The 12417-nt window shown below is 43.7% G+C and overlaps 1 protein-coding gene and 1 long non-coding RNA gene across 8 annotated transcripts in view; one reads left to right on the top strand and one right to left on the bottom strand.

Annotated features, from left to right (window-relative positions):
- The window catches only part of trio, a 38894-nt gene that overhangs the window by 22270 nt on the left and 4207 nt on the right, over positions 1–12417 (top strand). For 3 of the 7 annotated variants that reach the window (NM_143703.3, NM_167847.2, NM_167848.2), the window contains 4 exons: positions 2867–3161; positions 3227–3284; positions 8785–8878; positions 8953–9210. In NM_143703.3, the coding sequence (NP_651960.2) occupies positions 2867–3161; positions 3227–3284; positions 8785–8878; positions 8953–9210 (705 nt within the window). Of the gene's footprint in view, positions 1–2866; positions 3162–3226; positions 3285–4830; positions 5390–8595; positions 8695–8784; positions 8879–8952; positions 9211–12038; positions 12229–12417 lie in introns of those variants that run through there. The other 4 variants (NM_167849.2, NM_206228.2, NM_001414065.1 and 1 more) reach the window with 3 other exon arrangements.
- lncRNA:CR45811 (long non-coding RNA:CR45811) lies at positions 10411–11579 on the bottom strand. Its single transcript, NR_133149.1, has 2 exons — positions 11468–11579; positions 10411–11394 (listed from the first exon to the last, which is right to left on the bottom strand). It is a non-coding gene; the product is annotated as a long non-coding RNA:CR45811 (long non-coding RNA).

The following is a 12417-nucleotide window of genomic DNA, read 5'->3' as shown; positions in this document are numbered from 1 at the left end:
GCAAAGTTTTCCCCCATTTCGACTGCATTCTAGGCCTTCGTTTTCCCTTCTGTTTATTTTCCCCATTTTCAGCTATGCAAATCCGCATGGAAAGTTTTCAATTACCCATGGAAAATAGATGAAGTTTGAGACGGCCAATTTTAGGGGTACCGATAGCTTTAAGATTGTTCGTTTCCTGTTGAGGCGAAATCTTCAATTTGGCTGTTAGTCTTGCGCCAGTCGCCTATTAAATATGCAAATGCGCAGAAGAAACTGTAAGCCATTGTAATTATTTTTATGCAAAAACGTAGGCGGCAAAGACGTAACCCAACAAGGCAGTGCTGATTGCATTTTGCTGCTTGAAAAACTCGTGCGATTTTCCTTTTCGTTCGCTCGAATTTCCCCCATCTTTGCTTTGAAATATCCTTTCATTATTTTAATGAAAGATCCAGTCAAAAGGGGAAACAAAAGCGAGCCTGAACTTAATCGGTAGCTACAATAGAATGGAGATACACTCGGTACAAGAAAGCCGAGTTCATTTTCGGGTTAAACTGAGAAGTAATGGAGCTGCAAGGCTATCAGTCGACTTAAACCGATGGCATTAAAGAGATGCTCAATTCCAGTTGATTTTACTGATTCCTGACAGCTGCTGTGGCCTCTGGTTTTCACTTTTCCACTTTCTCAACTGGCTTGGGGAAAATGAGGGAGAAAATTGTGCCTCATGGCAGCTTATTAGTGCCATTGTGAGTCTGGGTGGTTGTGCGTGACTGCTGCAATTTGCAGCACACCGAGATGATGATAATGACAGCGATGATGATGTCGGCTATGATGAAGCGCACATTGCGTATACGCGTTACGTATACGCCACCGGTGTGTGCCGGAGTTATGCGAGAACTTTTCACTGCAGCATAAAGGCACACAACGCACTTAAAGTCAGCTTAAAAACATTTTCGGCTGAATTGTTTTCCTTTCTCTTGGCCGCCAATCAATTTTCATTGGGGCTGAGTGACAATTTAAGAGCACCAGATAAATAAAAATGAAAAAATAATTTGGCAGCCAACCACGCCCCTGACAAGCTGCGCCCCCGCGTCTTGCAAGGTCTGTTGTCGAAAAACTTTCCCGAACTTTTCCTCGAAAACTTTTCAACCAATTGCATTACAAGCGGAAACGTGCAAACACACACACCAACCAGCACAAATGCCTCTTCACCGCTCAAATACATACATATATACATACACTGCCCACTAATACTCGCACACAGGAGCGCGGCACGTTTCCGTGTCAGTGCTGCTTAATTAACACTGTGCCGTGGCTGGGGATCCTGAAAGGAAACTGAGTCCCCGTGTGTGTGTGTGTGTGTGTGTGTGTGTGTGTGTGTGTGCGTGCACTGAGAACTTATCCTTTGTATTATACTATCCTAGTTCTCAGCTACGAGCTATTTCCAAGTTGTCTGTCAAAGATAGATGTGTATATACAAATATAATGATTCTTTTGTATATTTAATATAATTAGCTTTGATTAACTGGTAACTAGCATTTTCTTGCGGTGTATAAAATGAACAGTGCTCTCGCCCACAAAAACACACTCACACTCGTGCAGAGCTTAAAGGCAGCGAGGCGAGCATAATAAACTAAGCTCTCTGCCGCTGCTCTTGCTCCTGTCCGCTGATGAAGTTGATTTAATTGCGCTTATGAGCGCCAGCGCACACCCCCTATTTCCCATTTTCCATTTTCATCGCCCACCTCGTGAACCGCCATTTGCCTTGGCGACATCATTTCCCCATTTGGCCCGAGTCGCCTGACAGGTGTTTCCATGCAGCCTGCTCCCGCTGCCAGTTTATGGCGTGTCCCACATAAATATTATATGTGAAATAGATATGATCCCCGGCGCTTGGGGAATTTCATATAAAGCTCAAATATTTCAGCACCGCGCGTGCACAGCAAATATGGATAGCTATATCCAGCCTTTTAATTGTCACTACAAACTGGATTAAGCACTCTTGAAGTTTGATGTGCCATGCAGGCAGGGATTATGATAACCTATAAACTATCTATGCAAGACTTCAGGAGAATGTCTGCTCATTTCACTCTGTGAACCCCCACCAATGCCTTGAACAATCCAATGGAATCGATTAACGATTAGCCACAATTTTCTCGACCAGCTTTAAAGATCTGTTAGACGTCCACATATCGACACCCTGCGATGTGCCGCATGTAAATTACTAAACTTGTACGTTAATAATGCTCACAGAAAGGGTTTTTGGGCGGCAGGGAAGGAGGATTGGATTCTGGGCGGTGTGGATTGGGTTCTGGGGACCTGTCACCAATCAAATCTAACGGAAGTCCTCCTCCTTCCGCTTCCTGTGCTCCTCGTGGCACAATGGACGTGTGCCAAGCTCGAATGGCTTTCTAATTAGTTCGTTCGCTCTGCCGATGATCCTTGAAGCCCTCAGAGTCCTCGGCCTTTGTTCTGGCGGTCAATCAATAAGGCTCTGGGCCTCCTCCATCTCGACCTTGACCCGAGCATGTTAACCCGCTGAAGGCGCCTTTGACACGTAATCCGCATACCGGGTTGCCGCTATTATGGCTCATAAAATCTCGTTTAATCATTGGCGCGGTGATGGGCATTGTTTCCCCTTTTCCTAGATTTCAAATGAAATGCGACCCACCGTTGGTAAATTTAAGCTGATCCTGACTAAAAATTCGGCTTATGAATAAAAACTGAGTTGTTAGATAAAATATTGCCACTTAAGTGAACATTTTTGTGTATTTTATTAGACCCTTCGAGAATACATTTCTTGGTTCGAAATGGGTTAACTGCCCGAATCCTAAATGCGCCACCTGATACTTATCCCGCGAACCCCCTCTTATCCTCTTATCCTTTCCAGCTGGGCAACCAGGAGGCCACCTGGGTGGTAGCGGACTACATTGCCACCTCCGGCAGCAATGAGCTGAGCGTGAGCAAGGGGCAGCAGGTGGAGATTGTCGAGCCGCCCACCGCCGGAGAGCCAGACTTCTGCCTGGTGCGCCTGAATCCGCAGCACGACGATGCCGCCGTGCAGGAAGGACTCGTTCCTGTCTCAGTGCTCAAACCGCCGCCGGGCTCACACAAGCACGGTTCCGGAACCGCAGCGAATGCAGCCTCATCAGCGGGCTCCCAGAAATCCGACATGCAGGATCAGAGTAAGTGCATCGATTTTATATACATTTATGGCCCTGTCTGAAATTATATCATTCTGATTGTACAGGCAATCGCAGCAAGGCGGATGCACTCTCATCGTCCACTAAACGTCGCGGTTTCAGCGGGTGAGTAAATTAAGTTATGATAAGAAGTGAGTTATTTCAAAACGAGCATATTTTCGACAATTCCCAAATGCTCAGTGTGCAAACTGCTTATCAGGGAAAAACTAGATTTGTACCACAGAAATTACACCCTTGTGGTTTTGCAAGTTTTCATAAAATGTTTCGTAGATAAAAGCAATATAATAATTAAAAAATTCATTTAGGAATAGCCCTGAATAGTTTTTAATTTTTACTTCATATAGGTTTCTTCTATTTTTAGTGGTTGTTTTTTTTGTTTTTTTTTGTTTTTGTTTGTGCTTTTATCTCAGGAGTGTTTCATCTCTCTTCAAAATCGGTCTAGTCAGGTGTTTCGCTTTAACATAGTGCACTGGCTTTTATCTCTATCGTCTGAACAATTGGTTAGGTGGCAAAACAAATTCATAAATCGATTTATAGTATTAATCAACCAGCAGTAGGCATTCGTCATTTTGGCCACCAGATAACAGACGACGGGTGCCTGCCTCCATGAAATGCTGAAATGCCTGCAGAAATGTAGATACTTCCTTCTACTCCAGTGTGAAGTTATCCACTCTGTCGTGCGTCACCGCCCGTTGACTTTGAACCAAACAATCAACTTGGGTTTGCCCTGAAATTTAATCTTGAATTTCACTAAGTTCTTTTATTTTTCGGATTGATATGTCTTACACCCTGACTCACTTAATTCAATGATATGGAAAAGGAATATGCAATATCTCGCGAAAAAGGCTGCAGATAAAAGTCGAATATTCCAGGGAAATTCCCAAGTAAAAGTTTGAAAGGAACTTGTTAAATGCACTTGATTCATTTGTAATAAGCGATATCTTAACAATGTTGCGATATAAAATGCAATGGTTCCATTGAAATTTTAGATACTTATATACTTTAAAGGAAACTGATACATTAACTAGGAATCAGTAATACTAAAAACCAGCGTTTCTACCGCGAGCACCCAACTTTTTTTCCACTGGGGCTAATAATCGCGTGTAGTAGAGCTAAGGCACAAGTCATAAAGATATAAACCATTTACACTGAACAACACAAAACTACAACAATAGTGTGAGCGGCACTTGTGAGAATTTTTCTGTGAGCGCGAAAAAGCTCGAAAACAAGAAACACTCAGCTGCTCCCAGTTGTTGCTTGCTCATTGTTGTGGTTTTTTGCCTTTTGTTTTTCGCTCTTTGAAGGCGAGGTTACTACACTGGGAGAAAATGGGCGAAGTTCATATTATTATTTAAAAAATCATGTTTGTTAATCGCTTGCATTGAAAAACATTTATTTATTAAAGTTTATACCGTGGAATATAACTTGTACCTAGTTCTAGGGCTAAGTACAAACCATATTTTTTTTGGAACTTGTCAAGTGTACTCCCCCCCCTTACGTTTCACGCTTTGCACCCCCAACCCTGTTTGTTTTCGTGGGTGTGTGAGTTTGCCTGGCCTGGGTTCTCCAGAAATCGAAGCTCCGTAGGGAGAAGCGAGAACCTTTTCTTCGTGCTCGCTCGGGGACTCTTGGCTCAGTTTGTGATTAGACGCAGTGCGGGAAAGGTCTTTCGACTTGCGGTGCCGGTTTTTTAGCGGCCTAAACAATTAACGCCACTGTGTTTGAAGTGCTCACCTCAGTGGTATCGCTTATCTGGCCATGTGCAACAACAACAACAACAATAACAGTGACTGTGGCCATAGGAGCCGCCTAGATAAGATGGCCGAAAACGGTTTCCACTACAAAAGTGCTAGCGCGGTGCCAGGAACCACCGTTTGCTGCGATAACAACAACGAGGCTTCGAATCCTCATCCAGAGCCAAACTATAACTCGCTGAAATTGAAACGCAGCTCGGCTCCCGCACATTCCCGACCCAAATCGATGCACAAGTTGTTCAAATCTATATCGCTGAGGGTCGGGGATAATGGAAATGCAAATGGAAACGGGAAAGGGAACGGGAACGGGAACGGGAACGCCGCCGTTTTGCACCACCAGCAATCCCTGGGTGGCCAACCATCGGGATTCACATGTGTGTGCTGCGAGGAGGTGACCGAGATCAGGACGGAAAACCCCAAGAGGCGCAACTCCTTTTTGAAGGAACTCAAGAAACGGTACTTTTTGGAACATGAAATAACTTATGTCTATGGCAATTTCCATAGAAGTCGGTCGATTTAGTGAGGTTCTCTTAGGCGGAGGTGGAATCTTGTTACAAAACTATAATTAAAGCATAGAAACAATGGCAGTGAATAGATTATAAACGTCTGCTTTGCGTTAGCCTCACGTTCAATTAGACGCCCTCGTCTCAATTGCAATAACAAGCTCCCTGGATATCATGTGGCTCATCATCTTCTCAATTGCCCAAGCTAACTCAGCCTTAAGTTTTGTTTTTGTTTTCGTTTGATACCAGACACAGAGGGTATGACGACTTTAATAGACATTTTCAAGCTGAACTTTTAGTTTACAGCCGTTTAAGTGCCATAAAACCAACTACCGATTGATCTAAATGTTTATGCAAACTGGTTTCCAGACAGTTAAACTAAATAACTATTATTATTTGAGAGGTAAACATTATTTCACTTGCTTCTGAATGATTTCCTTTACGAATGAATATATCACATAGTAGTGGGAAAGAACTGTTTGGTTATTTCTGGCAGAGTATTTAAAGATTTAGTTTGCCACATGGAGAGCGGTATTCATTTCCTCATGCTCTGTTGGCTGCGCCATGAGTAAGCTTCCGCAGATGAAGATTTAGAACTTAATTTGATTTATCGACGCCAACGTGCAATAGGAGTCCGGCTGCTCAATCCCGATGGCTATTGCTCATTATGCAGCTGCAGTTACGGATCCGTCACGTTCGTTAGCCTAGCCGTAAGATAAACACGTTGTTTGTTGTTTGTCCGGTGGCAATTGAGCTGAGTTTAGTTTTCGGACGTCGTTGCTCTTGGATTACCCACATCGTTATCTTGTGCCCCAAACGCTGGGGGAATCATGCTTTATCATGCTGGTTATTATTGTGAAGAACAGACGCTTTGCTCTGTTTTGCACAGCCTTTCTACCATTTCACGTGATTATCACCGAAACAAATAGGGAATACCCATTAAATGTTCTCGGCGCCGGAAACCGGTTTCGTTTTTCCCACCAACAGTCCGTGTAATTCATCTACGATCAAAACCTGTTGGGCTTTGAAATAGAGGCCAGAGCTGTCTTTGTCCTTTGTTAGTCAGCACTGGACTTCGTCATTAGCTGTGAGTGCGCCGGAGATAAGTGTATGAGAGTAAGGAACCTAAACGATAACAGGCCAGTGCGTATTAATCATACGCCTCGTGCGCCCGCAAGAATACAGAAAGAGCGCCGATTGATTTTTGATTTGTTTTGATATCTAACAGTAACAGCCTTATGCGGTATTTCTTATAATTACGCATTCATTCGAAACTCACTTCGAATAGCTAGTTCACTTCCACTTTTGGAGCGGTCTTATCGCACTTAGCCTTAACGGGGGAATACGATGGAAAAGTTCTCCCGGGAACTATTCCTTTTACGAGTATGTATTCTCCGTGGAAATGGCACAGCAACACTTTCAATATTTGCACTCTAATTGGGCACTTTGTTTGCTGCTGGCTCACTCGAGTGAGCATTAATGGTAGTTCCTCCTCGTCCTCCAGCTGCTTCCTCGACGCCCTATTCCTGCCGAGCATGAATATAGATTATCGTCCGAGTCACCCACAGTATTCGCTCCGAAGAGCCACGGCTGTCACTATGCCCCGGACTCTTTGTCTCAAGCACTGTGTCAATATGCGCGTGTGTTTGTCCAGGATATATGCAAAGAATCGAGGACCATAAAGCCAGCGGGGGCCAGAGGAGGATCCTGCTCAGCGGCGCGTGCTGCCAAGTCCAATGAACTAAGTGGTATTTGTATTTCACCCATACACACAGGCACTGGAAGAGTATTGCACAAGCATCGGGAAAATATATCCATGACTTTGAAAAAATTTATAAATATTCAATTTTATCAATGATTCAGGCATTAATACGTCTCAATGAGAGCCATATTTAAGTTATTACGTATTTTAATATTATTCAACAATATTATGTGGCTTACGACAGTAAAGTAATACGTAAACACTTACTAATGTAATATAAACAAGTGGCAATACTGAAAGATGCTTTGTTATTATTATTATAGCTCGTTATCACTTTCAAAATTCCAATGCTTCAATGAACTCAAAAACAAACAAAAAATCCAAAGAGATTAACATCTTTTGCGCAAAGAATTATGCAAACTCATAGATGGGCATTACTCACAAATAATGCATATTCCTACGGATTTTATAGGCTGTTCATAAAAGTAAGGATAATTTTTTCGCCGTGTGCAATTTGTGCAAAAGCAGCAGGAGGCGGAAACTGCAAATTTGCCAACCAGCTTTGTTGCATACTTTGCGGCGACCCATTAATACAATACATATACTCCAAAGCAAACACGCATTCTTTGGCTTGTACATAGAATACTTTGGCGACACTTTGGCCATTTGGCCATTTGGCTAAAACATTACATCAGCCAAATGAATTTTGAATGTGTCCAGCCAGCTGGTGATAAATTAAATACAATTCCTGGAACCGAACTGGTATCTCGTCCAATTTGACCAGTCGAAAGCCGCGTTCCAGCTCCTTGTCGTCTGTGTCAATGTTTATTTTTACTTCGAATTATGTTACATGCCATTGGGTCATGGGTGCTGGCTCCTGGCTCCTCGGTCCACCTTCCCAGCCATTTAGCTCCACTCTTTCGTGCTTTGTTTAATTGAAATCGATTTTCGAAGCGTTTAAGGAGACTGCTGCGCTCGTTAATTAAGCCTAATTAAAATTGTATAAACGGCATATTTAAAGCGAGCTTAGTTTTGCGGTTGCGCGGTTTTTTCTACTGCATTTCGTCTGACCGCAGAATATTCCCTGCTGAAACCCAAGCCAGCTGCTACAAATGTACTCCGTGGGCAGTGTTCACTGTGGCTGATTAATGACTTGGTTCGCAAATAAAGTCGAAACTTGACCCATAAACTTTGCTCCGGCTGCAAATTAATCAAAGGAGCGTTGAAAGAAATATGCTTTTACGGCGAGTGCGGTAAAAAGTTGAAGCATAAAAGCGAATATTCAAACGGAAAATTGGCTTTAAAACCGTGAAATCATAAAAAGGCAAATGGTAATGGGAAAACGAATTGTGCCCACTGTGCGAGCGGCGACATTCGAACAGCGGGCGGTTTTTGGCCAAGTTAGCGGCCGTTTCGATGCTGGCGACAGTCTGATGTTAGCCACGCAGCTGGACAGCCATCAAGCATCTCATTGTTTTATTTATTTCGATTTTATTCGGCACGCCATGAGAGATGGACGAACTTGTGCAAACCACCACAACGATTCGCAAGTTCCTGTAGGCTGTCTCCCTGGAAGAACTAAAGTTCTTCAAGTCTACAAACTGCCACTTACCTGTCGAATCGTTCTGTATTTCGTATCATTGCAGACGCAACTGGCTGCCGCTGATGAATCGCAAGGGAACGGACAAGCCGCCAAGTAGCAAACCGCTGGTGAAGAAGCCCTCGGAGAAAAACCTGAGAGTGAGTGCTACCGTTTAACGAGCGTTTATTTATATCATTTGACGTTTCTCCACGCCTTTCCTTTCTATATCTAGACACCCCAGAAGCACGCCGAGGAGCTGGCCGAGCAGCAAAACCAGCAGCCAGGTGCCAGTCCCGCCACCGTGCTGCCATCGTCGCAATTCCCCAGCTCAACTCAGCATCCAGGAGGAGCAGGAGCCGGCGACTATGAGCCGGACGAGGAGGTCGGCCTCGAGCTGCCGCCGCCCATGAAACCCATCCAAGAGCCGCACCTGATTGCCAACGGACCGCCCGCCTTTGCCAAGGACGCCAAGGAGAGCTCGGGCAACATGGTGAGTGCCTGCGTCCGACACGGATTTCCCAAGATTTCCCACAGGATATGGGTGGGCTGCAGTAGTTAGGAAGTCATAGCTTACTGTACATACCACGTATGGCAAGGATACGTTTTAGCAAGAAGTGTGGTTGTAAATTGAAGTTGATCTATGTGTAACCCATTCTAAACCAGATTTGTTTATGCACAACAAGTACAACCAATCTAGAAAGTCTATTACTCGTATAAGTTACCTGTACTGTTCTCATTCGAAGAAACAACTTACGACATGTTGCACTGTAATGAACGGAGAGCATTTTTGCAAAAGTACTTCTCAGACATTGACCCACCCTAACGTGAATGATATCCCCAGTGCGCCCGTCCAATCAGCCACCCATTCGTTGGCTCCAAGTTTGTTTGCTTAGCACGCAGCTCCTCTAATATGTGTTTCCCACACAAATCAAAGCGGTTTATTGTGACTTTGGCCCGTTCGCCTCTGCTCCATCGACGTCATCGGCAATCCGAGCACGGTTTTTGCTCAATTAGAGAACGGGGAGGCGCGCACACATTCTCCGGGGACTGGGAATCCTCCTCCGTGCGCCAGGTTCTGTACGTTCTCCGGGCCAGCCACCTTCGCCATAAATGCGCCACTTTATTTTGTTTACACTCGAGTCAGGAGAGTGAATAGACCACCGCAGCACAGCGTACAGATACAGATACAGATACGAAGAGGCAGCGATACTCGAACTCGCAGATACGACGCATAAATTTCGATAGTCAAATTAGCCCACAGACTTTTTCGGTTGAATGTGCGTGGGGGCGGGACTTCCACTTGGCTGGTACTTCTGCTAGCAAATTACAGGGAAGGGATACAGTCAGCGAAGCGGGCTGCCTGATTCATGGTTGCGAATGTGGCCTTCAATTATGCAGAACTCGATGCATTCTATATATTTGTGCGATGCTGACCACATGATGGAGAATTTGACTCTAGTTCGTCGTACCTATTGTTAATGCTTCAACAAAAGCCATATAATTAATTAAAAGCATTTGCATAGGTTTCTTTCTTCCCTATGATATTTTATTTAACAAAATTAACTACCAGCCATCTGTGGATTATAGTTTTATAAATGCGACATCTTCTTTGCATGTTCTTTTGTTTGGTTTTTTGAATACTCCCTCAAAAATGTACAAATCTGCTAGATTCAACAGCACTTATCATTTTAAATTTTCAAAATTGCCTCTTCGGTTAATTGACAGTTTTGAAATTTCCAAAGTTTTTATCGCACTTTGTGTGCACTTCATCGGTTTTAAGGTTTGACTCTCCTTCAATTTGATTAATGATTCGTTTCGTTCGGCAAGCTCCCCATTTCGGATGGCTCGCCTCGATTTCGGGCGTTTTCCATCCCGATGTGTCCGTCGCCAGAACGTCGCCTTCGCTATAGCCACTTTGTCCGTCAATAAATTGAATGTCGTCTGGTCTGTTCTGCTCTGAACTATTCTTTTCTGTTCTGCTCTGTTCCGAGTGTTTTTCTATTTTGCTGTTGATGATGATGGCTTATTAGCTGAATTCGGTACACAGAAAAGCATTCGATCAATGATTTTATATGTGATTATTATGAAAGGGTTTAGTAGAGGGAATCCGAAGGAGCATTCCATATATCTAACTATTTTTTTGTCGTGCATTCGTGCCAATTTTTGGCTGTCTTGTACAAGCTGGCTTGCCTTGATGCGTCAACATTTAATTGTATTCTTTCCTGTTTACAAATTCTGAGTTTTTCTGTATCGCCTGGGTGCGAACTTCTTAACCCAGTTAGGTTTTCGTACTGTATCGCTTGTGTTAACTTTTTGGCCTACTTGGCATTCGGGTCTTGGCCGTGTTCCTGTGCCACCTTTGTTTAGTTCGCCTATTTGCATTGTCATTAATTTTTAATAGTTCTCCTTGTCGAAACTCGCGCCCTTTGCGAGTGCTTCATATATATATATATATATATATATATATATATGTATCTATATATCCGTGTGTGTGACATCAGCCATTGCAAGTCGACTACCTCCTCGTTTCAAAGAGGCTAATTAAATGTCATACCACTTAATTGTGGGTACGTCATAGCGTGGGTTGTTGTTCCTTTGGTTTTGGCCTTTATTGTCCTTCCTTTAAGCTGTTGCTTTTACACGATGAAATCCATTCTAAAACCCTATGAGTGAACTGTAGTTTACGAAATTCCCTGAAATTGTTATCGCAAATGTGAAATTAACTTGTTTTAACTTTTTGTACTCACCCATTTCTGCTCGCTCACAGTAAAATATTCGATTTAATTGACAATAAAGCACATTTAGCAAGTTCCTCATCCGCCCGCGTTAATTCTGTGTTTTATGAATAGAATATTTTCCACCGCCAGAGGTATTTCCTTGTCGATCACTCGCACCCTCTAGAACATTTCGCCGCGAAATGCGAATTAATTTATGTATTTAAGAATTCATAGCAACAACAGTGCCAGCAAATCTACACAAAACACACACTCACGGGCACAAAGAGAGTTCCCCCGGTGCCCCGTACTTCCCTACTTCCCTATCTATATCTCTATATCTCTCTGTTTAGCTTTCGCTCATTCGATACAAGTATTTCAGCGCTTTTCCTCAAGTGAGTGCGACGAATTTCTTGGCGGAGCGTTGATTGAGAGTTTCTTTTTGATGTCGCAAGGGGAAGCACTCTGTGTGTGCGTAAGTGGGTGGGTGGGTGCTTGGGTGGCAGGTGGGGTGGCGTGCCTGCATATGTAAAACATGCTGGGCAACAGGCAAAACTATTAGGCCAGTCAGCCAGTCAGTCGCACCGCTCAGCGCTTGGCGTTCAGTCGCTTTTCGAGATTCTCGGGCTTCGCATTGCCAAAATGCGTCGTCGTCGCAAAGTCCTTATAAAGGCCATATTTTCGAAAGACAGTTCGCCATAAACGGTGGCCGAAAAGCAAAACAGCAAAACGTTTCCACTGTGCGCCGGGAATTTTAAGCAACACGTGCCATGAGCTGTTTCTTCCGCTTATTTGTAAGCTGCATCGCAGTTGTAAATCGTTTTCGATGACAAATTCCAGTTTTTGCCAAGCCCAAACAGCTGACCGTTCGTTATCTTATCGCAACAAGTACACACAGAATGGAAAATTGAGCTCACGAAGAACAATAGTTACACAATGTTATCTGCTGGCTGGGCGAAACTTTTCACCATGTTAACCCAAAG

Source organism: Drosophila melanogaster, chromosome 3L, assembly GCF_000001215.4.
Source record: "Drosophila melanogaster chromosome 3L".
Classification (NCBI taxonomy): domain Eukaryota; kingdom Metazoa; phylum Arthropoda; class Insecta; order Diptera; family Drosophilidae; genus Drosophila; species Drosophila melanogaster.
Note: the sequence above shows the minus strand (reverse complement) of the source record. Positions and strands in the feature narration are given on the sequence as shown.